Here is a 27,145-nt window from a genome sequence, read left to right as displayed (position 1 = left end):
TGTTTAAACTCCGATTAATCGTCGTTTTATCCCGTTTTTTGCAACACTGTTTTAGTAGTGTATGGTCCTGAGTTAATCCTGACTTGGTAGTGTTTTAAAAACCTGTGTATTCACGGATCTCTTCACAAGTTGATTTACTAAAATAAAATACTATAAATTTGACATTTAAGAAAAAGAAATAAAAGCCCGATCAAATCCATCTTATGATAATGAAAAAGGTCAGGCCAAGTGTAGGGGCGTTAGGGATGTCAATAAACCGGATATTGATTTGGTGATGTCGTATCCATATTCATATTCATTTATTTTTTGTTCAACTATATCCATATCGATATGTATTTAATTTCAGTTCATCCATCCATGTCCAATGGATAAGTGAGTTAATGGATATCCAATGGATATTTAAAAATTGTTATAATAAGATTTAACATGTGATGAAAATTAAAACGTAGTATAACGAAAACAAATATAACATGACATAATTAAAATCTATCCACAAGAATGTGTAATGTTTATCAAATACAGATCACAATTTGTTAAATTCACTATCAAACATAAATTATAAAAAATTAAATATGTAATTTGTATGTTTATTTTATTAGATATACGTGTTTTATTGTAAAATATCATAGTTATTTCATCATTATATCATTATAAAGTTGAAAGCAGAATGTAAATTTAACAGTAAATACATTTATAATAGTAAGTATGTAAGCATCTATAGTCTATAGTTAATATTAAAATGCTAAAATGATGATGTCATTATTAGGCTAATTTCATTGTTAAGAAAAATTCAAAAAGAAAAAGAAAAAAATCTAAGCATGGTGGATGATGTCATTAATCTAAATAATTTTGAATTAAAATTAAATCTTATTAATTAATTATTATTATTAAATCTTATGAATGAGTATTTTAATTATTAAAATTAAATAATTTTGAATTTTTTTAATTAATTATTTTGAATTGAGTACGAGAAGGTATAAAAGCTAGGCAGAAGGAAACCAATACTAAAATTATATTTTAATTTACACTTTTGAAATAAAATGACAATCAATATTTATCTCTTATGATTGGATGTAGATTGTTTAATATGCATTTTAGGTGTTTGATGAAATGTTAAGCTGACGAGTTTCTTAGTCGGACTATGTAGTTCCACGGGTCATTAAACTAAATGACTTTAGCATTTACGTTCACTTAATACCTAAAACATATCATTAAACTGTTTTATTTAAACAAACCCGTAATTTCACGGGTTATTTCACTAATATGTCTATATTTTTGTATTTATATATGTATTTTGAGTGTTAATGGATATTTCAATGAATAAAAAAATTAATTCATGTTCATTTCTTAATCCATATTTGTTTAGTTTAGAAATAAAAATAAAAATTTTCATTCACTAAACTAAACGAGTGTATCGGATGGATATATATGAATCTCGGTGTGTATAGCCGGACCTCTCTGTATATTGCACCTGCCATTCATTAGTTTATCTTCCTTGTCTTTTATTTCTCTCTGAACTTCATCTTCTTAACCCAAAATCCAACCCAAAGCTTTTTCCATAAAGTACATCTAATCTATCTTCTCAGCTTCACTTCTAACGTGAAACTATTGTACGATCCTTTTTGCAACAAAATTTTCCGACAACGGAGAAATCACGCGCCACCTAGGACCGGATTTCGTGTTTTCCGGCAACTTTTCTAGTTTTTGTAGTTACTTTCAAAATTTTCCGACGGGTATTCCATCGCTCCGGATCTATACTTAATACTCCCACCACAGATCTGTCGCTCTTGAGTTAAAAGAAAACGGAAGTGGTAGCTGTATATCAAACAGATCTGGGTCCTTATTGGCCACCTTTTCTATTCTTTTTCTTTTCAAACCGGTGGCGGCGGCCGGTTATTATCTGTTTTCGGGCAAAAATTACCACCGACACACCACTAAATATCAGATCTGGCCAATTTACCTTCCTTTAAGCACATTGAACAACTTTTTAAGCACAATGTACAACTTTTTATGCGCAAGTTACAACTATTTAGACACAATGTTCGACTATGTTTTGGATAGTTATGAGATAGGAGTAATATCTGTTGTTGCTACCCATTTATGAAAGAGATAAGGAGTAATATTGAATAATGTTGGGATAGATGCAACAGAAAAAGAATTGATAAGCTGTTAAAGAAAAAAAAATATAAAAAATGAAATAAAAAATCGAAACCCACTTGTTGGTTTGATATGGTAGATTAGCAATACTTAAAACATTTTTTGGGAAATCTTTTGGACCGAGGTGGTTCGGTTTCATACAAAAAAATAGTTTTTCAAACACCTACCACCAAACTGTAACATCTATTTACTTCGTCTCAACTTTTGTTTTTTCATATATACTCCTTAGGAATCCGTATAAAATACAATAATCTCTTGAAATCTGCATTTCGTGTTTATAAATTAATGTTAGTTTCAACTTTCCTAGTTTTAGACCATGTAAATGTAAATTTATTTTAGTTACTTGTAGCGATCTAGTTTTACATTCGGTACATACTCTTACAAAATTATCCTTTCTTATTCTTTGTCTACTGCAGATTTGTCCAGTTAAAGATGAGGTACACTAAGATTCATATAGCAAATCTTCAATGGTGTTTAATTCAACATCATCGGATCACAAGAGCTATCAACATAACATGATGTGTTCCTGAGCTTTATAAAAGGTAAGTAACATAACATACCTTCTTAAATTGCTCTTATATTTATTTCATTATGTTTTAACATTTTTACTCGAGTTGAAGATTGCTCATTTCATTAATTCTTGTCACGTATAGATTTTATATATATATATATATATATATATATATATATATATATATATATATATATATATATATATATATAGGGGCAGGATCAATGGGAAGTAATCAATCGGGGGGAAGCGGGGAAGCACTATATATATATATATATATATATATATATATATATATATATATATATATATATATATATATATATATATATAATCAAGGTTGTAAAACTCGCGACTCGGGAAGAACTCGGCCGAAGGTTTTCCCGCCAAAATAATAACATTCATCACGAAGTGTCTTTTCTAAATGTTCCTATTTTCATCCATTCTATAATGTTCGTGAACAAAGTTTTTTCAAAAAACGAAAAAAAAAAGAAATTTTGCTTCCCCCGAGTGGTTACTTCCCTCTTGATCCTACCACACTATATATATATATATATATATATATATATATATACATATATATATATATATACATATATATATATATATACATATATATATATATAGTGTTTTAATCAATAGGGAAGCACTTTTTTGGGGGAAGTAATTTTTTTCCTTTTTTTGAATTTTTTTTTCAAACATTAAGATCACATGAAAATATGAATATTTAAAACAGACAATTTGTGATAAATGTTATTATTTTGGCGGGAAAACGCTCGAAGAAATAAATGATAACATTCATTGCAATGAATGTTTTGCTTCTGAGTTTTTTTTAAGGGGTTAGAAATTAGGGTTTAAAGTTTAAAAATTAGGGTTTAGATTGAATTTTTCACACGAACGGTTTAGAGTTTAGGGTTTACTAAACACGAAACCCTAAAATAATAACATTTATCATGAGTAATGTTTTAATTAGAGTTTATTTGCATCGTTTTGTTTTCATCTTGTATTGTCATTTTAAACTAATTGTTATGTACTTACTAAGTTTAATTAAATACTATTATAGGTAGGTGCTACTATGGGTTGGCAAAGTTGAACCAAGTATCGAGCATTGGTTTCTTCGCAGCCCCACAAGCAAGATATCATTGTCCTTGAATCCAACTCAAACTAAATCTCCTAACAATACTAAGAATGTGTTGATTGATATTCACAATTGATCTTTTGCTAATGCAGGACGGTCCCACCAAATACTGTTTGTTGTTTTACCAGAAATGAGTGGGTGCTATGGCATGATTAAAAAGGTTACCAAAATGCTCAAGGCTACTTGTATACCTCCGAAAGATCTCGAGAAAGATACACTCGTATGAAATTTAACAATTTTGCCTGTGTTATCTTCTGTAAATGTTTAGTATCGTTATTTCAATATCTTTTCACCTCTTTCAGCAATTATCGTTTTTTTTTTAAATTTGGTGGTTAAAGGTGCTTATAGAGGGAATAACTTTAATGCTGATTACCTTTTACAAGAATTCGGATTGCATGTTGTGGAGAATCTTACTGAAATCAAAGCGCGAGTCCTTCCACCTCCATATGTAACTTTTTTTTTCCTTGTGTTTATATTTTTATTGTATCTTTTTATCTTTATTTGTGACATTCAAAATGTTCCATTGGTTCAGCTCAAGTATCGCCAAAGAGGCATTGAATTAGAAATTCTTCCAGATGTGGGTGAATGGAATATGAACGACTTGGTAACGTTCTCGCTTTTGCTTTCATTATAGACTGATTTCTAAACTTTAAAATAATTTTTTTTTTCAAATGAACTAGGAAATGTTCAATGGCGGCAAAGTGAACTATTGGGCCGTAGTAAATTTCTCCGGTCTTAGTATAGATGTTGTTGACTGTTTCTGTGTAGGGATCATATTGATGCGTGGAGCCAAAGGAATGGTAATAAATTATATATCTTCAACTTCTCTTTCTCATCTTTATAAATCAAAACAGCTAATTGATTACTTTTTTACTTTAATTTTCATTTTGTAGACTTTTACTCAGGAACCATTGTTTCCAATCGTAACTGAAACTCCTAACAACATTAGGAATGCGTTAACTCATATTCACCGTCTTTCTATTTCTAAGTCAGGACAAGAAAAATCCCTCCAACTACTATTTGTTATTCTAGCAGACATGAGTGAGTGCTATGGCTTGATTAAGAGGGTCTGTGAAACTGAATTAGGAATTGTTTCACAATGCCGCCAACAAAACGCGTTATGCAGATGAATGATCAGTAACTTAGAAACCTTGCATTGAAAGTCAGTGTGAAGGTATGCTACTAACCTACTTACGGATCAAATGTAAAATCTTATGTTTATAAATTGACATGTTTTCTGATCATGTATTGATGAGATTATTATAAGTAGGCGGGACCAACACAATTTGGTCAGAGCGCTTGCCCGTGATATCAGATTGCTCAACAATCATATTTGGTGCACATGTATCCCATGCTCAACATGGGGAGGATTCTGTAGCAGCTGTAAGTTTCTTTTTCTTTATGATCACCATATCTTACATAGCCATTTTAAACTAATTATTATGTACTCACTAAGTTTAATTAAATACAATTATAGGTAGTTGCTTCTATGGATTGGCCAAGTTGAACCAAGTTGCGAGCACTGGTTTCTTTGCAGCCCTACAAGCAAGAAGTCATTGCCCTTGATTTCAACTCAAACTTAATCTCCTGACAACACTAAGAATGCGTTAATTGATATTCACCATCGATCTTTTGTTAATGCAGGAGGACGGTCCCACCAAATACTGTTTGTTGTTTTATCAGAAATGAGTGGGTCTTATGGCATCATTAAAAAGGTTTGTGAAACTGAGTTAGGGATCGTTTCTCAATGCTGCCATCCGAAACATGTTAAGAAGATGAATGAGCAGCATTTTAAAAAACTTGCATTGAAAGTAATTGTGAAGGTATGCTACTAACCTACTTACAACTCAATTGTAAAATCTTATATGTTTATAAGAACATGTTCTCTGATTATCTATTGATGAATTTATTATAGGTAGGTAGTTCAAATACTTTTTGCCAACGCCCTTCCCATGATATTAGAATGCCCTATTATAATTTTTGGTGCAATGTATCTCATCCTTAACTTCGGGAGGATTGCGGTCCTTCTGTAGCACTTGTAAGTTTCTTTTTCTAATGATCATTATATCTTATAGTCATTTATGATCATTTAAACTAATTATTATGTACTCACCAAGGGGTTGTTTACCTTTTTTTTTTTTTTTTTTTAGTTTGTCTCTGTTTGCCACTTAGACCAAAATTCAGATTAAGTGGCATATTAAGTGATAAAGAAACATCAATTTACTTTCTGAATTAAGAGCTGTACAGAAATAGATGATTAAGTGGAAAGTAAACAAGCCCTAAGTTTAATTAAATACTATTATAGATAGTTGCTGCTATGGATTGGCCAAGTTGTACCAAGTATCGAGCACTAGTTTCTTTGCAGCCTCACTGTAAGAAATCATTGCCCTTGATTCCAACTCAACTGAATCTCCTGACAACACTAAGAATGTGTTAATTGATATTCCAACTCAACTGAATCTCCTGACAACACTAAGAATGTGTTAATTGATATTCACAATCGATCTTTTGCTAATGCAGGAGGACGGTCCCACCAAATACTGTTTGTTGTCTTACAAAAATGAGTGGGTCCTATGGCATGAGTTAGGGATCGTTTCTCAATGCTGCCAACCGAAACACGTTAAGAAAATGAATGAGCAGTATGTTTAAAACTTTGCATTGAAAGTAAATGTGAAGGTATGCTATTAACCTACTTACAACTCAAATGTAAAATCTTATATGTTTATAAAAACATGTTCTCTGATTCTCTATTGATGAGTTTATTATAGGTAGGTGGTACAAATACAGTTTTGTCGACGCTCTTGCCCATGATATCAGAATGCCCTACTATAATTTTTAGTGCATTTGTATCCCATCCTCAACCTGAGGAGGATCGCGGTCCTTCTATAGCATAGCAGCTGTAAGATCACCATATCTTATATAGTCACTTAAACTAATTATTATGTACTAACTAAGTTTAATTAAATACTATTATAGGTAGTTGCTGCTATGGATTGGCCAAATTGTACCAAGTATCGAGCACTGGTTTCTTTGCAGACCCACAGGTAAAAAATCATTGAGGATCTTTACGTGAAAGTTGTGATTCAAAAGAGTATGATGAGGAAATAATATTTGGTACACATCAAAGATGTTTGCAGTGACGGTTTTTGTATATTATATTAAACTATATTATATGATAACCTAAACTATTTGTTCATAGAGATGGGGTTAGTGAGGGCGAGTTTAATGACGTTTTGGTGCACGAATGGATAAAATCTGAAAGGTAAATAACTTTTATGAATTATTGGTTGCCGTTTTTGTATGTTAAAATTTAAAAAGGTGTTTTGTTGATACAGGCCTATGCATCAATTGAGGAGGATTATATGCCGCGTGTTACTTTCATAGTTGTGCCAAAAGGGCACCACACTCGTTTGTTTCCCAATGACCATGTAGATTATCCAAGAACTACTAGAAGTGGTAATATCCTTCCTGGTGTGTGGTAATACAATTGCATCATAGAAAAGATTAAAATAACTATTATGCACTTATTTTCTGTACGGTTTCTATTAAATGTTTCCAGGGACTGTTGTGGATACTAGAATTTGTCACCCGACAAAATTCGATTTCTACCCCTGCAGTCACGCCCGAATCCAGGTAAAGAATATTGATGTAACGTAACATTAATGGTTGTCTTGTTTTCTGTCATACAGTTTCCTGATTGGATTTTTGTGCAAATCTCAGGCCAACACCTTACCATGTTCATGTTCTATATGATGAAAACAAGTTTAGTGCTGATGCATTGCAGATGCTGCTTACCAACAGTTTGACCTACACGTACTTCCTTACAACCGTTAATATTTATCTTATCACTTTTTTCTTGTTGGTTTTGTACATTAAAATCTGTAATATTTGTTTCTGTTTCAGATATGCTAGGTGCACATGGTCTGTCTCGATATTCCGGAGTGAAGGTGACGCATGAGAACACTACGGAAGTGTGTGAACTTCCAATGATGCATTGAATCAGCAGATTGTATATAATATAAAGTAGAATATCATATAAATGAGTTGTTTCATCAAGGATCTCAAATATAAATACAAATGTTCGTTAAGCTAAAGTGTAACAATGTTAAATATATTATAAGTCGAGAACATATGAAATCTTAAACGAGCTAAGTAATAAAGCGATAGGCCGGAAGAAAACTTGAAACTTCATCGTAGACGTAAAACTCCTTTTTCTAACACATTAATTCCAAGAAAGCTTGTCAATTCTTCTCAAAGAAGCATAGTATCAGTTTCCTGCCAACAGAACTTAAATTCAAAATGTGAAAAATGAATTGAACCTACCAATCGTGTCCACAAGTCTACCTTTTACAAACATATAATGTATGTACTAGAATATTAAATGGCATACCCGTTTAGTATCGAACGCAGAGAAATTTTTAACACTTAGACAAGTGATTGAGTGAAGTCTTTGTGATGGTCCAAGATTCCAAGAAGCCCTGTTGCAAAACGGAAATCTATATTAAGTACCAAATTGATATTTATTTAAATTAGCACTTACAGTAGTTACCAGTATATATATATATATATATATATATATATATATATATATATATATATTACCACCATGATCGGTTCTTTTTTTCATTTTTTTTTTTTTTTTTTTAATTATCAAACATGGTTGATTTGTACAATGAGCATTATACTGCAAGTATACTTCATGCCTTTAGTGATATTTCAAACACCTATATACATATAAAAGATCGAAACTCAATTGTCCGTGAATTATAACTATCGAGGTTTGGAAGCATAGTTAATCATAATCATATTTATATTAATATACATCTCAAATAACCAAGTTTTTTATTCTAAATATAACAATATTATCTTAACATACTTTAGAAATCGACCGCGCGAAAGGCGAGAAGCACCTTGCGAAGTTGCGAGTATGAAATCACATACGGATCGAGTCTCATAAATCATCTTGCTCTTTAAGTATGGAACTATAACATTAACCATGTTTGATAAACACCCCAACGCTCCGGTTTGCAATGTGTGGGTCAATGAGTTTGACTTGGTGGAGTTCCCTCCCGATCTTACTGCTATTACAAATCGCATCGTGTTAGCGGGTCACCCTCTTTATAGAGTTCAATATGAGCTCGTGTCCAAAGCGTTGAATGGTAATGGTAGCATCGGGGTTCAAAGGGTTGGTGTTTTTTGTGAAATCGAGATCGATGTTTGCGTTATTGGGTCTCAAGGGGGTGACGATGTTCGTGACCGTCAAGATTGTAGGGAAGAAGACACACTTGATGGTTTGTAGGGAAGAATATATTAGACAAAATTTCATTCCTCGTCCCTGAACTTAACATCGACTTTGACTCCCGGTCCTTTTTCTTTTTTTTGTGCAATCCGAGTCCCCAAACTATGAAAAGGGTACAACCCTCGTCCCCCCGTCTACTTTCTGTCAAAACCTACCGTTACCCCTTATCACGTGCATGTCATGTGAGGGCATTTTTGTCATTGTTTTTTCTTCTTCTATCATAAAAACCCCCAAAACTTCACCTCACTCTTTATTCCTCGTCCCCAAATTAGGTCAAGTTCTTCTTTAACGATCCTGAGGCTCGTATTCGATGGATTACACAATTCGACCTATAGATCCTGATTACGATCTTGGATTTATTTACGGTGAGTGTCTGTGTATCTTAATTGCATTTTTTGTTCTGTAATTTCACACTCGATATCATTTTAAACCCTAATTTTTTACATTTTATTTTGTGTTTTATTCGTAACAGGGTGTGATGATTTACTGTTTACACTAAAGATTCATCATGGTGGAGAGTTTACTGATGCTCCAGGAAGGGAATATGTGAATGGGAAAGTAAGTTACATTGATTTTATTGACATGGATATGTTTTCAATACATGAGCTTGACCATCTCATTCAGGACTTGGGATATGATGGTTTCAAGGTGATAGTATATCACTTTCTTAGGCCTGGTAGTGACCTTGATTTTGGTTTAGAACCATTAGGTTCAGATGATGATGTTAGAAATATGCTTAAATATGTCAAAGAAAGTAGGAAGAAGAATAGGGTTGTGGAAATGTCTGTTTACACAGAACATAAACTCAACCCAAAGGTGATTGTGCCTGAGTTTGTTAGTCCAGCTGGTAGAAGTAAATTTGTGCTAAAGGAGATAGTTGAGGAAGAGGAAATAACAGTTAAGAAAAAACCAAAAGGTAAAAAAAGCAAAGTTGCTAAGAAACTAGTTGTAGAAGGAGCTGAAGTAATTGGTGAAGATGATGAACCATTGGTCCTATCTAGTGAAGTTCCAGTAGTTAGTGAAGTTCCATTGGTCCCTGCATGTGAAGTTCCAGTAGTAATGGATGAAGCTAATAATGTTGAAGATGATGAACCACTGGTGCTATCTAGTGAAGTTCCAGTAGTTAGTGAAGTTCCATTGGTCCCTGCATGTGAAGTTTCAGTAATTAGGGATGAAGCTAATAATGTTGAAGATGATGAACCAGTGGTCCTTTCTAGTGAAGCTCCAGTAGTTAGTGAAGAAGGTGTTGAAGATGATCAGCCTGAGGCATTAATTGAAAGTGATAATGATGATGATGAAGATGATGCTGAGTTTATTGTAGATGAAGAGAATGATATATTTGATGAGTTTGTTGACATGAGAGAATTTGTAAACAATATTGATATTGATGAATACATGGGAAATTCAACCAAACAACCTACTGAAGCACAAAAGGATGACTATGTTGATAATGAAGTTTTTGGTATTGATCAATTTGATAGTGATATTGGTGATGAGGATGACCCTGCTTTTATGAGGAAAAAAAAAAATTAAACAATTGAAGGCACAAGAGCAGGAAAGACCAATTGGAGTTGGTACTATTAGGTTCATTCATGGTCAAGAGATTGGAACTAAGGCAGAGGTTACAGAAGCAATAAATTTGCATGCAGTTGAGAGTAGAAGGAATCTGGTAATAGTGAAAAATGACAAGATTAGAGTGAGGGCAAGGTGTGAGGGTGTTGTTTGGAAAGAGTCTGGTCAAACTTCAAAAGATGTGGAGGTAGGTGAGACTAGTGGGACCAAATTAAAGGTGGGAAATAAATGGAAAAAGACAAATACACCCACTACACCCAATAAAGATAAGAATAAAAAATCACATCATAGGGCAAAGCACATTGAATGTGACTGGGTTTTACATGTGTCCAAGGAACCTAATGCAGATACATGGGTGGTTAAAACATACAGAGATCGGCATGATTGTTTTGAATCAAGAATAATTAGGCAATGTACATCAAAATTACTTTCTAAACAGTTGGTTAATCATTTACAAACAAACCCAGAAATCCCAGTGAAAGCAGTGAAAGCCCAATTAGAGAAGGATTTGGAGGTCAAAATACATCCACATAAAGCTTTTAGGGCACTTCAAAAAGCCAGACAATTGATAAAGGGAAGCTACATTGATCAATATGGAGAACTAAGAGATTATATACTTGAAATGAGAAGGTCTAACCCTGGTAGCACTGTTAAGCTTGAGGTAGAAGATTGTGATACACCATCATCAATGACAAGAGTGTTCAAAAGGATTTACATATGCTTGGGTCCATTGAAAAGAGGTTTTAATGCTATTGGAAGAGATCTTCTTGGTTTGAATGGAGCTTTTATGAAAGAACCAGCTAGTGGTTTTATGTTAACAGTTGTTGGTCTTGACTCCAATAATGGAATATACCCTCTTGCTTATGCAATTGTGGAATCAGAATGCTACAGTTCATGGTTGTGGTTTCTTGAATTATTGGCTAGAGACTTGGATTTGACTGAGATGTCCAATTTCACTTTCATAAGTGATAGGCAGAAGGTAACATTAATACCATGTCTAATTTATGTCATATATTACTTAGTTTTTAATGTCTAATTTCTATACTATGGTTATACTGTGGTTACAGGGACTAATAGCTGCTGTTGGTAAAGTTTTTCCTGTGGCTGAACATAGATTCTGTTTGAGGCACATTCAACAGAATATGAAGAAGTATTGGAGTAGGGTTGCATATAAGAATCATTTGTGAGCTTGTGCAAGTGCCACCACTGTACCTCAGTTTGAAAGGAGAATGGCTGAGTTTAAAGATTTTAGTGAACCTGCACATCTGTATCTTTCTAAAATACAACCTGCACAATGGGCAAGAAGTCATTTTACAGGTAAAATTGGTCTTTACTTCCTTTAAATTTATAGTTTGGTACCATTTACAGTTGCATTTTATTATAGTTTGGTGCCAACAATCAATCAAGTGGTAAAGGTAGCAAGAAGAAAGCAAAAATTGGAAATGGTGGTCCTTGAATGTGATTCTGTTTATTGTCTTTTGGTTTGTGTTACTTGTCTTTAGAACAATGTTATTTGGTATTTGGTGTTAGTGTAATGAACAATCTAGTGTATTGTCTTTTGGTAATTTGGTACTTTTGTAACGAACAATGAATTGCTTTAATTAGTACTTGTCTTTTGGTAAATTGGTACTTGTTATGTGGTACTTGTCATTAGCTAAATTAGATGTTATTTCTCTTGCTAATTGATGTTATTTTGCAAACACAATGAGAAAGAATCAAAACATTGATTTTTATTGATGTTAAAACACAACATTGGCACATACAGTACTTCAGCATACATTACCAACATTTTACAATCCCAAACAACACCATTGACAACTTAAAATACAATAAAGTACAATATAATTCCAACCCAATGAAGAAAAATAATCCACTTTAGTCTTCTTGTTTTTTGCTTTTCCAATTGAAGCAAATCTTGTTGTGGCTCATCCCCGATAGCGTCAGCCCTAATAGGTGGATCAATCCAACAAAAGAAACCACAATCTGAAAACTGCAAATATAACAGATTACAAAGCATTTAATCAAACCTCATTTCTGGATTCGACATCAAAATCAGAACTAAAATTAAAATAAAATTAGTCAAAAAGAAGAACCTGATTTCGACATCTGAAGAAACGCCTATCTGGATTCTTTCGTGTTGTTGACGTTCGTTGAGCTGCAAGTATACCACAATTACAATAAACCATCGTTATTTGATGTGTTTGTTGACGACCTGCATGCTCGCTTTTTAGAAAGATGGAACGGTAGCTTTTTGGAAAGATGGAACCCTAATTTGGGGACGAGGAATAAAGAGTGAGGTGAAGTTTTGGGAGTTTTTATGATAGAAGAAGAAAAAACAATGACAAAAATGCCCTCACATGACATGCACGTGATAAGGGGTAACGGTAGGTTTTGACAGAAAGTAAACGGGGGGACGAGGGCTGTACCCTTTTCATAGTTTGGGGACTCGGATTGCACAAAAAAAGAAAAAGGACCGGGAGTCAAAGTCGATGTTAAGTTCAGGGACGAGGAATGAAATTTTGTCAATATATTATGTGAAGTTATTGGTCTTCGGGTTGTCTTTATAAAAATTGGTATATTCACTATGATTGGGTGTTTTATATTTTGGTTTCTTTTTAACTCATACTAAAATACTCATTATATTTCTGTGTCACACGCAACATTCTTCACTACAACTCGGCTTCTCAAAAACTTTCCTTGTTAGAGTCATTACCTTAGAAATCTACTCTATCAATCCATGTTAGTGTTACCAATATCCGCAGTCTTATCATTTGTTTCTCGTTCTAAAACTTACACGTTCATAACTAGATAGGTTTACAAAAGAGGTAAATAACATCAAAGAGACTGGACGACCTGCATTTGCTCTTAACTACAAGACCAACGTAAAAGGAGACCACTATGCTATGAAATCATGCTCATGTATAAGGAGGGACCGAATCCCCTGTTATCCTTTGTTTGGATGACAAAGGTATGGAACCAGTTATGGGGGCTGATTCAACCTACTTTCAATCCGTTGAGCGACAACCCTTCCGTTGAACAACAATCCATCCACATTGAACTCATGAATCCGTTATCCTCCCCGCACTTAGGTTTTATGATCGTATCAGTCACTACCTTGGCAACATCAGTCTCTATGGAACACTAACATTATTCAAGGTTGCCATGGTTTCATTGAGTGGGGTTCCGATCAAGATAATATATAAAAGATTTGGTTACAAAACCTGATGAATTGTCTCTAATCTCTTATAGGTCCATGTTTGTTTCAATCTTATTCAATTCTGTTGCTTAAAAGAAATTAGATAACAATTTTTGAAATATCTTAATTCTATTAGTAAGTTGAATAAACGTTATCCATTATTATATTTGTTAAACTTTATAAATCAATGTTTATATATAACATATAAAACGTATAAAAGTCGTTCTAAAAAATCGTGTTTCACATATCATAAAATTAAGTACATCTAACATATTACAATTTCATGCCAATTATCATTGAGAAATTGGTCAAAATGCCCCAACTTTCAAATGTGCTTAACAATATGTCTTCAAAAAATCGTAATTGCAAAAGTGCTTTTATAACGACCCTCATTTTTTCATCTATATTTTCTTCCGTATAATTTAAAATGCCCGAGAAAAAAAAAAAAGATTAAGTATTAATGAATGGTCGTTATATATATATATACGAAACTAACAAACGTTAAACGGATAAATATTATTCAACAAAGTACATCTATAAGTTTATATTATATAACGAAACCTAAACTTATCAAGTAATTTATATAATGTATACTTAAAATAAATAAGTTTACAACATATAAATTCATATCAAGTAACATAAGTTTATTAGTTAAATTTATAAACTTTATACTTGACAAAGTTATATATACATATATATTTATATATAACTAAAAAGTATATACATATTTATAAGATGTAAAGTTTATGTAAATATGTTACCACTTACAAAAACTAATCTATACAATGATATCTTTTATAAAAATGAAGGTTATAGTCATTGTAAAAAAAAATATATATATATATATGTATATATATATATATATATATAAAAAGTTACTGTAGCGCTGAATAGTAAACAAAAAAAAATTTAATACTTTTTGCTTTTTATTTTTTTAATTTTATTCTAGATCTAGATCTAGCTTTATAAAAACACTTTTCTTTATTTAATACAAATTATGGGCTGATACAATTATTAATATTTTTATTTTTCTTTTATTTTTCTTTTTATTTCTTTTATACATTTTTTTTATACCAAGTTTTCACCTATAAATACTAGCCATTTCTTTCAAAATCCTTTACACCTCAAAAATTTATTCTCACTTGAAGATCATACTCTCAAACCTCTGCAAAAATTATTTTTGTAAGTTCTCTATATTATTTTTATAGTTTTTATTTAGTTTTTATCATATTTTTGTGCTAGTTTTATGTTAAATACCAAATAAATACGAAATTAATTATAATAAATAATGTAAATATATGATAATTAGTATTAAGTATCCTAATGACTATAAAAATTATTTTTATGAATTATACATTCGAATTTATATTTATTAAAAATCAAAAACTGACTTTTTTATATTCGGTAGATATAGATAATGAAGAAATAAATAGTAAACAATTTTATATATTATGTTTTATAATTTTTGCTTGTTACTTAGGTCATAAAAGTAATTATAAAAATTTATGTTTGATTTATTTGTCATTTTAAATAATTAATTTGTATTTTCTTCTACTTTTGCTACAGTACCGGAAAATCTGTTTTAAAAAGAAAAATAGAATTTAATGATATAACATGTTTATGACTACAATAATCAATGGAAATTACTTAGGAACTAATAAGAAAGTTATAAAAATTATTTTTAGAATTAATAATTATATATTTCTATTTAATTCCGAATTTAAACTAAAAACAATACAAAAGTTGAATTAAATAGTTAAACTATTAATATAAATGTAAAAATAATTTTTCTAAGCTTAATACACTATATTAGGCATACAAAAATTTTAGATGAATTAATTGAGTTGATATAATAATTATTACTTTATAAACTTTGATTTATCTTGAACCGAAAAAGAAATTAGAAATAAATACTTTTACACCATAACAAAAATTTATAAATTTTTCCTAAGTTTATTTTGGTCAGTAGAACCTAATAAAAATATAAAATGTGTTGGTAAACTTGTTTATCTATTTATTTGTATTTTAGCTTTAAAAAAAATTAATATTTAATACATAAAACTTAATATTTATGTATAGAAAATTTTTATAATGTTTTATACATGTCACTTACTGTTATGAAATCAATAAAACACTTGTTAGCATTTTTAGATAATTATTGGTACTTATATTGATATAAAACTTAAAATTAAACTATACATATTTTAACATATAAGATATATATATATATATATATATATATATATATATATATATATATATATATATATATATATATATATATATATATATATATATATATATATATATATATACATATTAACTTGATATTAATACATACCCATTCATAAAATACAATTTCTATGTATAACACTTGTTTACCTACTTAAATATATCCTACTTATTATTAGGATTTAAAAACCAAACAATCTTAATAACGATAATACAATCGAACTTAAGTAAATACTTATTGTATAAAGTATTTAAAGTGTTGTATTCCTATACGCACCTAAAAACGTATTGGAACGGTATATTAGATGGGTATAGATCTTGATCTTTCTCGAGTGGATGGACGCTCGAAAGTCTAGGCGGAGAGTTTGGATTACCGAGTTCAAGGATCCTGTGGCTCAGAAACCTATGACCTGAAAAGGCCATTTTAAATTGAAAGTGTTAGATTGGAAGCTTGTCTAGTATGAAAAGCCTTTCCAAAACGATAAACCTTCTTTAAACTTACTATAAAAGAAAATACTTACACTTATCATAATACGGGCAAAACATCTAAACTATTCTCAACTTATTCTTAGGTTGACTTATTCCGTGCTTCGATCATCCATACTTCCTCTTTAAGGATTACTTTATCTCATCGAATTACTAAGGTGACTTTCATAGCCCCACTCTTATTGCTATAGCACTTTTTATACTTACTGGGGTGAGACACATGCTGCTTTTATACTTTAAACAACTTAGATACAAGTACGAACCTAAACTGTACTATGACTAGCTTATGCTACTAAGACCCCACAGTGATATTTTTTAATTGCTTTCAGGATAAGGCATTCTTAATTATTGGGGGTAGGCCTATCGGGAGTAACGTCCCCGATACATTTGACCGCGATGTCTTTGTATTACTTAATAATGATTTAAACATGGTGATAAGGTACTGCCAACTTATCATAGGGGCAACAAAACAAACGTTTAGTCTAAAATATCACGAATCAGTACTACTTTTGGATCTGCGTGATCTACTTTTATAACAAATCTTGTGGTCTAAAAACAAACGGTCAAACATATTTGTTAAACCTATGAATTTCACTCAACCTTTTTGGTTGAGACTTTTAGCATGTTTGTCTCAGGTACTGAATGATCAGGACCTCTATATCTACTGCTTATGTGATGACTTACTTGGATTGGATCAAGACTTATCGCATATTTACTTTTTTGCATTTGAACAATTTATAATTCTTGTAACGAGATTATTAATTCTTCCGCTGCGTTTATTCAAATACAATTTGGTTTTATTCATATAGTTATTGTTCTCATTTTATAATATGTTGGTATGTATTATGATATTGAATCACATTTCGCCCAGGCCCTAACTGGGGGTGTGACAGATTGGTATCAGAGCATAACCAGGCTGTTATAGAGAACCACGATTGCATTTTATGTGTGCCTTACTTGTTAGCTAGGGTACCTTAGCGATCTAGGAAACTATAACCTTTCCTGCCTTAGACTTTAAATCACTTAGGATTACCTTAGAATGTTAAAGCAAATAGTTCAACCCTACCTCTCATTCTTTACAATCCTAGCTTAAAAATCTAATCAAAATCTCTATCTTAATGTTAGAATGTCAAGCTATCATCAAATAAACAAAATGACTCTTTTCAAACCAGCTGAGAAAGATACTGAAGGATCTTCTACCGAAAAATCAGTTCAAAGCCCACTTTATAGTCCTCCTTCACCACCAATGAACTATAGCCCGAACACTCGTTACAACTCCCGTGGGTCTCCCGAATATTATACAACCCCGAGAAATGAAAGCAAAGGAAAACATCATGCCAATACTGCTGACTCTCATCAACCGATGAATACTCCCAAACGGAATGCTCTTCAAGACCTCCCTAACTACGATAGTGACTTCTCAGGTTATGAGCCTGAAGAAGAGCCTATTAAAGAATCATCTGAAAACTCATCTCGAAAGAGAAAACAACCAGAACCCGCCGCCACTAGAGAAGCCGATCCATTATTTTGTAATAACATGGAACACGTAAGGGTGAAGTCTGATATCCTCAACCTTCAGAGTAGTTGTGAGAAGAATAGGGAGTTTAGTAGACGTCATGTTGCTCGAATAGAAGTGCGTCTAAACAACCTAGAAGATGAAAACAAAATCTTGAAAGAAATCATCAAAGAGTCCTTCGACTCTCAAACTGAAACACTAGAAAAACTTGTAAAAAATAACATGGACAAAGTGATGGAGACAGTAATGAAAGTGAAGACTGAGGAAGAACGGAATACCCGTTGGGGAAAGCAATCTCTTGCCTACCTCCAAGAACTAGTTGAGTCTAAGATGAAAATAGAGAAAAACCGAATCAATCATCAACTGGCTATCAAGGATTTCAACAACAACTTTGTCAACAGCCGCATCACTAACCTCTACGATAATTTTGAATACCTCCACGAGAAACAAAAGGAGAAAAATGAAAAGATAGAGAAATTTATGAAGGAAGCTGAGAACGAGAAAAAGAAGAACTAAAACCTATCTTTTGTTTTCCTATTTTCCATTTACCCATCTATGTAAAGGCTTATGCCTAAACTTTTTCCATTCCAAACTCGTGTAATAAAGGCTTATATAATGCCTCGTTTCCAATAATGTTAAGTGTTTATTTAAGCATATTGTCTTATTCACCTATGTGTGTTGTGCAAACGTTATAAATCATGACTGTAAACTTATAACACCTTGATTCTTCAACTAATAATGTATTTATGTATTGAAGATCAATGGCTCACTCAACTCGTGGCAACAACAACAACAACAACAATCTTATACCAAATGTCACTCTTTCTACTGAACAATTTCAATTGTTGCTAGCGGCCGCCCAAGGCAATAACAATAACAATCATAATGTTCCTTCTAAAACTTGCTCCTATAAAGATTTTAAGAACTGTAACCCACCCACTTTTAGTGGAAAAGAAGAAGCTGTAGAACTGGTCCGATGGTTTGAAAAGCTAGAATCAATCTTCCGTATCTGTAACTGCGGAGATAATGATGGAGTGAAGTTTTCCACAAGTTCACTCACTGGCAATGCTATGACATGGTGGACTGCTCATGCCAAATCTGTGGGAATAGATAATGCTAATGCTACCCCATGGGATGAACTCAAAGGCATGATGATCACTAAGTTTTGCCCAAGAAGTCAAGTCCAAAAGCTCGAGGCTGAGTACTGGGAACTCAGAGTTAAAGGAACCGATATCGAAAGCTATACCAATCGTTTTTTGGAGCTTTCTACCTTATGTCCCGAAATGTTCCCAACTGAAGCCCGCAGGATAGAGCGGTATATCGAGGGTCTACCAGAGGATGTTCAAGGGAATGTGATTTCTGCCGAGAAGGTTACTGTGGATGCTGTGATCCACATGGCACAGAGTTTAATGATGGCTAAATGTAGGAGAGTTTCGGTTAATAAACAAGTCGAAGTTAAAAACGGTGACAATACGAGGAAATTTGAACCATCTCAGGGTTCAGCTCAAAATGTTAACAAGAAACCGGGAAATGGTACGAGACCCGGTTATCAGGGTACTAGTCCGTTTTGTTCTAAATGTGAAAGGCATCATCCGGGAAAGTGCACTGCTGTGTGTACAATATGTAAGAAGATAGGCCATGCTGCAAAGACTTGTAGAACCCTACCTCAGAATAGAGCCATTGTTCCGGCTAGAGCTCCTCCAACATGCTATACTTGTGGTGAAAAGGGGCATATTAGCCCGAATTGTCCAAAGAAGAAAGATACTCCAGCTACTGGAGCAAATGCTACTGCCAAAGGTCGTGCTTTTGTGATTACTGCTGCAGAAGCCAGTGATGAGGATGAGGTCATTACCGGTACGTACCTCATCAATAATTGTTATGCCACTATTTTATTTGATACGGGAGCCGATAAGAGTTATGTGTCAAATGAGTTTTGCACCCTTTTTACTGAAAAGCCCCAAACCCTACAAACCAGACGATTAGTAGAAGTGGCTAATGGGAAGTTAATGAAAGTTGATAAAATATATAAAAACTGCAACCTAATTCTAGCCGATAAGGAATTCAAGATAGACCTTTTGCCGGTCGAGCTAGGTAGTTTCGATGTAGTGGTTGGAATGGATTGGTTAGGTCCATTGAGAGCAGCCATCATGTGTTTCGATAAGACCGTTCAAATTCCGTTAGGAAGTGGAGAAACTCTTATTATCCAAGGCAAATGGAGTTGTTCCAATCTTAATATCATCTCATGTCTTAAAGCCCGTAAGTACCTTGTGAAAGGTTACTCCGCCATACTAGCTCACGTTAAAATGATCGAATTCGAAGAAACGCGTATTGAAAATGTCCCGGTTGTTAAAGATTTTCCCGATGTGTTTCTCGAAGATCTCCCTGGTCTTCCACCGCCTCATCAAGTTGAGTTTCAAATCGATTTATCTCCAGGTGCTGCACCCATTCCTAAAGCACCGTATCGTTTAGCACCTTCCGAAATGAAGGAACTTTTTAACCAACTCCAAGAACTTTTGGATCTAGGTTTTATTCGTCCAAGTTCGTCCCCGTGGGGAGCTCCTATCTTATTTGTCAAAAAGAAGGATGGTACATTGAGAATGTGTATTGATTACCGAGAGCTCAACAAGCTTACCATAAAGAATCGTTACCCGTTACCTCGCATTGATGATCTATTCGACCAACTTCAAGGGTCAAGCGTTTATTCTAAGATTGATTTAAGATCCGGTTATCACCAGCTCAGAGTCAAGGAATCCGACATTCCTAAGACTGCATTCCGCACCCGATACGGACATTACAAATTCTGTGTTATGCCTTTCGATTTAACCAATGCTTCAGCCGTATTTATGGATCTTATGAACCATGTTTGCAAGCCTTACCTTGATAAATTCGTTATTGTTTTCATCGACGACATATTGATCTATTCTAAAAGCGAGAAAGAACATGAACAACATTTACGATTGATTCTTGAACTCTTAAGAAAAGAACAACTCTACGCAAAATTTTCTAAGTGTGAGTTTTGGCTTAGAACTATACAATTCCTTGGACATGTTGTAGATAGTAACGGAATACATGTCGATCCCGATAAAATCACCGCCGTTCAGAATTGGGAAGTGCCAAAGACGGTGAAGCACATTCGCCAATTTTTGGGACTTGCCGGTTACTACCGAAGATTTATTAAAGATTTTTCTCTTCTTGCAAAGCCTCTCACCAAGTTAACTCACAAAGGGAAGAAATTTGAGTGGTCTGAAGAACAGGAATCTGCTTTCAAGATTTTGAAAGAGAAATTGACCACAGCCCCGATTCTATCTTTACCCGAAGGTTCAGATGACTTTGTTGTTTACTGCGATGCTTCGAAGCAAGGCTTTGGTTGTGTTTTAATGCAACGTGAAAAGGTTATTGCCTACGCATCTAGACAGTTGAAGAAACACGAGGAGAACTATACCACACACGACCTTGAGTTAGGTGTCGTGGTATTTGCATTAAAGATATGGAGACATTATCTCTATGGTACCTATTTTACCGTGTACACTAACCATAAAAGTCTTAGACATATCTTTGATCAGAAACGGTTGAATATGAGACAAAGTCGATGGCTTGAGACTTTAAACGATTATTACTGTGAACTGAAATATCATCCTGGCAAGGCGAATGTAGTTGCCGATGCCCTTAGTCGAAAAGATGATGTTAAGCGTGTTCGTGCTCTGAATCTAAAAATCAAATCAAATCTCATATCACGAATCTGCGAAGCTCAACTTGAAGCTATTAAACCAACACTTATCGAAGGAGAAGGACCTATAAATTTCGAAAACCAACTGCAAGTTAAGTCCAATGGTACAAGATACTTTGGTAATCGAATTTGGGTTCCTCGTTATGGTAATCTCCGTGAACTAGTCTTGGATGAAGCACATAAGACTAGGTATTCTATTCAACCCGGTTCTAGTAAAATGTATCATGATATGAAAGAGTTCTACTGGTGGCCCAACATGAAAGGCGACATTGCTACTTATGTGAGTAAGTGTCTTACTTGTTCGAAAGTCAAAGCCGAGCACCAAAAGCCTTCTGGTCTTCTAACTCAACCCGATATTCCACAGTGGAAGTGGGATGGTATAGCTATGGACTTTATTACAAAATTGCCTAAGACTGCAAATGGCAATGATACGATTTGTGTAACGACCCGACCAAAACCGTTATTGACGGCGCCGTTAACTTAGGTCCCGTTGCGTGGTCGTAGTCCCTATATGAGACTCGTTTGACCAAAATTATGCCGCACTCATTTGAAAGGTACAAGACTTGCAAGTTTAGTTTACAAAACCGTTCGACAACAAGTCTAAGTTTACAAAAGTCATAAAGTATAAATGAAATAACTTGCGACATAATTAGTTTAAAAACACAGTTGCTATAAATAGCGTAAGTATGTAAACAACATGTTTGAATCCAAAGATGCTATCACTAGCGTATGCATGTATGCTTGACCTCAAGCAAGAAATCAAAGTGTGCGGAAGCATGTATCAAGTAGCCGAGTATGAACCTGAGAAACATATAGAAAACTGTCAACGAAAAACGTTGGTGAAATCATAGGTGTATTTGTAAACGTTGTTTTTGAACCACAAGATTTAGTATTCCCATAGTTGATTATCAAAATCGTTTGCATTCCAAAAGTATTGTTCGCGAGCACCCAATTATCAAGACTTAACGTTTCCTTCCATAGAACCCCAACACAATAGTGTTAGAACATACACTGTTTCTCGAAAATATATTTCATCCGTAGACGGTAGCGAACCGTCCGTAATGAGGGTTTGTCAAACCCGTATGGCCATACAATATAAGTTCTCGCTTACACCCTGCAAGTGTAACTAATGATAATCGAATTGAGGATTTTTGTTCTAACTCGCTGTGGAATGTTTGTTTCCTTGTACTTGTGTTCAAAGTATAAAAGTATGTAGTATAAAACTGTATATGTTTCTCATCCCATAATTTAGAAGTATAAAAGTTGTTGAAAGATGGGACTATGATCTCACCTCGAGTGCATGAGTATAAAAGTACTTCACAAAGTAAACGTGTGCATGATTGTTGCTTAGCCTTGACCTAAACAAGTAAGTTGTATCAATTAACCGGTTACGACACAAGGTCGGGTGAAATGTGTTCAATTAGTCCTATGGCTCGTTACGACTCGATTATGTAGCATGTGAATCAAATTGTCAAGTTTCATGCAAGATACAAGTACAGAAACAAGTTAGGAAGGTTGCATAATCATTTGGTTAAGTTTGACAAAAAGTCAAACTTTGGTCGGTCAAAGTCAACGAAAGTCAACACGTTCGGGTCGGGTCCCAAACTATTTTTCTAAGCTTAGAAGTCATATATGAGCATGTTGGCCAAGTTACATGTTAATCGGAGGTGCGTAGCATAGTCGGAATTAAACGAAAAAGTGCAAAGTTGGTCAGCCCCTGAACAAGGCAAATGTCGCGCCGCGACATATGGTGGCCGCGCCGCGACAATGGGCGTGGCCTGGTGCCTGGTCAGTTTCAAAAGTTCAAGTCTTGATCCAAAATTCAATTTAGCACAAAACGCAAACCGTAAACACTTAGAACGCGTATCTTATATCGTTTGAAAGCTCTTTTGACGAGTAGTACAACTAACTACTTTTCACCAAACAAAAACATCAATTTCAAAAACCGAAATCTTGTCAAGTGATCATTATAGGGTTATTTTCAAAGTTTCAAGTTCGTAAAACGTATTTTATGATTCGGGAATCCAATTTACACATACGATATGCCGTTTCGAAGGTAATTAAGCATACATTGCATCTAAACACTTACTAGCAACATTAACAAGCATTCAACGCATCAAAAGTTCATTTCAAAGTCTATCAACCCTAACCAAAATTCACAAAAATCAATAATCATGTGTTTGAAGTTTTCTTAATCAACCTACGCATCAAAACGAAGCTAGTGATACTAGTAACACAATTAAAACATGAACTTTAACAATCAAACAACATTTAATCTTCCAAAATGCAAGATTAAGCAAACCCATTTCAAATGTTCAAACTAGTTACTCAAAACAACAAATCGAGCAAGTAAATCATATATTCATGCTAGACACGAGCCATAGACACTAACTAACACAATTTCAAGTCAAAAACACGAATTTATGGAAATCTAGAGTTTTTAGAAAGTTACCCAAAATCGGTGTGGTTAGTATCAAATCGTAGAGAATGATGAGAGGATCAAGAATATGTAGTCGGATTTGTTGTGAGCTTCCAAGATTGAATTTAGATGATGAATGAATGGAATGGGTTTATGTGTGTGTTCTTGAGATGGAGAGAAAAGAGATGAGGGAGATGATGGAATGAATGAATGGTGGAAAAATGGGTTGACTAGTTGACCTAGTCAACTAGTTTGCCCATTTGGCAACTCCGGTCCCTCGAGTTTCAAAGCGGGTGCGGAATTTAACCGATCGAATATTTTTAAAACGCAAGTTAACGAGAGATGTTGTAATCGAGTAACGGGATTATCAAGAACACTGGTTAACGAAGTGTACAAATATAGGTGACGAGAGATGTCATTTAAAAAAAAAAGACGGTGTTAAAATAAATTTAACGGAAAAACGCGGGATGTTACATTATCCACACCTCAAAAGAAATTTCGTCCCGAAATTTAGTTGGAAGTAGTAGTTGTTGAATCTTCCTCGAGATCTTGTGTTGCCAATTCTACGAATGAGGGAGAAGTACGTTCTAGGGTATTTCAACGAACTTTGACGGTCGGGGTTTCATGTCGTCTTAGAGCTTGGGTTCACGATTCATGGTTTCAACCGGTCCTCCTAGGAATGAAGTTTATTGTCGATAGTAAGCTCATCGAAAAGAAATGACAAGTTCTTGTTTCGCAATACACGTCCTTAAGTTGACACATCGAATGTAGGATAAACGGAGACTCAAAATGAGCCGGAAAATCCAAACGGCTAGCAACGGGTCCAAAACCCCCAAGATTTCAAAAGGGTTAAAATATCACGGATTTAGCTTTCTATGTTTCCCGAAACGGATTACACCTCCTCAAAGTGCGACTTTTAATGTGACGCGGTTTCCCATGGAATTCGAAAGGTTTACGTGTAACATCGGCATAGCTCCTGGTGATTACGAGTCACGTTGGGTCTTTCTTGAATATGAATAAATTTTCTCAGTTGCTCATGAATAAACTCGGCCCCGGTGAATTGATCGTCGTTTACTTTGTTCGACAAAAGAGAATGACGTTTCCGGTCACATGTGGTTTCAAAAGGTGTGACGTTAAAACTCGAATGAAGATCATTGTAGTACGAGGATTAAGCTAAAGGAAAATACTTTTCTCAAGTAAATTTGAAGTTAGTAATACAAATTCGTATTACGGTTTCCAAGGTTTGAATCATATGTTTGCTTGGTCCGTCGGTTTGTGGATGATACGCGGTACCCATGTTTAAACGTGGTCCCGAGGCTTTTTGTGAGGCACTCCGAAGTCTAGAAATGAAATGAGGATCTCGATCCGAAACAAAGTACATTCCGTAAGGTATATTTGAACAAGTTTGTTAGGACAAGTTTCTCAAGAAAATTCGCGTCGCGGAAGATTTATCGGTTTCCAAATACGTTCGTCGAGACTATTCACCCTCGAGGCGAATACTAGTATAACGTGAAGAGTCTCTCTCCATTGAGAATTTAAAATAAAAGATTTCCTGAACCAGAATTACGAGTGTAAGGCGAGAGAAGTTTCCGCCTCGATGCGAGCATAACGAGTAAATTGTAGTTAGTCAATAAGACTGTGCGAGGACGAGATAGTATACACGTGTAACATACGGTTGAAGTCGAAAGGAATCGGTAATTCATTCGGAAGCATAAATATGGTTCGACAATATTCGAAGGTGTGTCCCCGGTATGGTTGTTGTCAGTACTTTCGGAGTTTTCAGATGTCCAAACATGAAAGGATGAAGTCATGTACATGGCACATGGTGGTGATTAGGTTGATCGAGTCTAACCACCATCACGTGTCATTAGAACTTTGGTATGTCTTACCATAATATAACCACGTTGATCGAGTGTCGTTATATTACGCTAACTCATACCTCCATTCCCACATCACTCCATAACATCAAGTTCGTGTAACTGTGAAGATCTAGAATGAACAAAGTGTAACGACGTCTCAAACGTGACTCGTATTAAATCGAAAGAATTTCTGCAATTCTAAAGAAGCGTTCCCCGAGGGAAGTGTATAAATGATTGTTCACGTCAATGTGGTTCGAGTCAGACAATAAGGTATTCAGGTATGAAAAGAGTAACAAGTCATGATAACGAGTAGCACGCAACCGTAGTGATAAATGTTGATGACGATACTCACCTAGAGTAGTGATGGTAGTAACACCAAAAAGTAGATAGTAAGAAACACCAGTGGGAAACCGATAGTAAGTTGAAACGGTGGCAAATAACAATCCGGGAGACAGAGTTCCCGAACAAGTGTGACTAATGAAGTCGTCGTCATCCATACGTGTATGAATCATGAATTTACATGTGTTACCAAAAAGTGGCGGAATACGAGTTCGTATGATGAAGGTTGGGTACCATTAAAAAGTTTGCCTAAGAATGATTCAAGTATAATGCACAAGTAGTCAAGTAAGTGCTATCTATAGCAAATGTATGTCAGAATGCAAATGCTAACTATCCGGTTGTAGTCTAGACTCACTAATGCGTCCTAACGACTCTGTTAGACACACTAATGCACGTCCTAGTTCCCTACAACCAACGCTCTGATACCACTTGTAACGACCCGACCAAAACCGTTATTGACGGCGCCGTTAACTTAGGTCCCGTTGCGTGGTCGTAGTCCCTATATGAGACTCGTTTGACCAAAATTATGTCGCATTCATTTGAAAGGTACAAGACTTGCAAGTTTAGTTTACAAAACCGTTCGACAACAAGTCTAAGTTTACAAAAGTCATAAAGTATAAATGAAATAACTTGCGACATAATTAGTTTAAAAACACAGTTGCTATAAATAGCGTAAGTATGTAAACAACATGTT

General features: G+C 34.2%; 3 protein-coding genes and 1 long non-coding RNA gene across 4 annotated transcripts in view; all 4 read left to right on the top strand.

The window, feature by feature from the left end:
• The first annotated feature begins 1,423 nt into the window (after positions 1–1,423).
• Positions 1,424–3,798, top strand: LOC139858852 (uncharacterized). Its single transcript, XR_011763099.1, has 3 exons — positions 1,424–1,846; positions 2,574–2,699; positions 3,732–3,798. It is a non-coding gene; the product is annotated as an uncharacterized lncRNA (long non-coding RNA).
• A 138-nt stretch (positions 3,799–3,936) lies between these two features.
• Positions 3,937–27,145, top strand: part of LOC139859326 (protein argonaute PNH1-like) — a 54,136-nt gene continuing 30,927 nt past the window's right edge. Inside the window, exons 1-5 of the mRNA XM_071848120.1 lie at positions 3,937–4,026; positions 4,075–4,254; positions 4,339–4,410; positions 4,487–4,606; positions 4,700–4,980. Coding sequence (XP_071704221.1) covers positions 3,937–4,026; positions 4,075–4,254; positions 4,339–4,410; positions 4,487–4,606; positions 4,700–4,936 — 699 coding nt within the window. The 3' untranslated portion in view covers positions 4,937–4,980. The remainder of the gene's footprint in view (positions 4,027–4,074; positions 4,255–4,338; positions 4,411–4,486; positions 4,607–4,699; positions 4,981–27,145) is intronic.
• Positions 4,937–7,443, top strand: LOC139859325 (protein argonaute MEL1-like). The gene is made up of 11 exons (XM_071848119.1): positions 4,937–4,959; positions 5,077–5,189; positions 5,284–5,358; positions 5,451–5,629; positions 5,722–5,844; positions 6,112–6,482; positions 6,575–6,705; positions 6,783–6,850; positions 7,006–7,068; positions 7,142–7,262; positions 7,366–7,443. The coding sequence occupies exons 1-5, from the start codon at positions 4,937–4,939 to the stop codon at positions 5,809–5,811; spliced, it is 480 nt and encodes a 159-aa protein (XP_071704220.1). The 3' UTR covers positions 5,812–5,844; positions 6,112–6,482; positions 6,575–6,705; positions 6,783–6,850; positions 7,006–7,068; positions 7,142–7,262; positions 7,366–7,443.
• On the top strand, positions 6,124–7,764 carry LOC139859324 (protein argonaute MEL1-like). Its single transcript, XM_071848118.1, has 8 exons — positions 6,124–6,236; positions 6,327–6,348; positions 6,783–6,850; positions 7,006–7,042; positions 7,142–7,279; positions 7,366–7,439; positions 7,527–7,619; positions 7,710–7,764. Exons 1-8 carry the CDS (start codon positions 6,124–6,126, stop codon positions 7,762–7,764), a joined length of 600 nt encoding a protein of 199 aa, XP_071704219.1.

The sequence above is a fragment of the Rutidosis leptorrhynchoides genome, chromosome 7, assembly GCF_046630445.1.
Source record: "Rutidosis leptorrhynchoides isolate AG116_Rl617_1_P2 chromosome 7, CSIRO_AGI_Rlap_v1, whole genome shotgun sequence".
Classification (NCBI taxonomy): Eukaryota; Viridiplantae; Streptophyta; class Magnoliopsida; order Asterales; family Asteraceae; genus Rutidosis; species Rutidosis leptorrhynchoides.
Note: the sequence above shows the minus strand (reverse complement) of the source record. Positions and strands in the feature narration are given on the sequence as shown.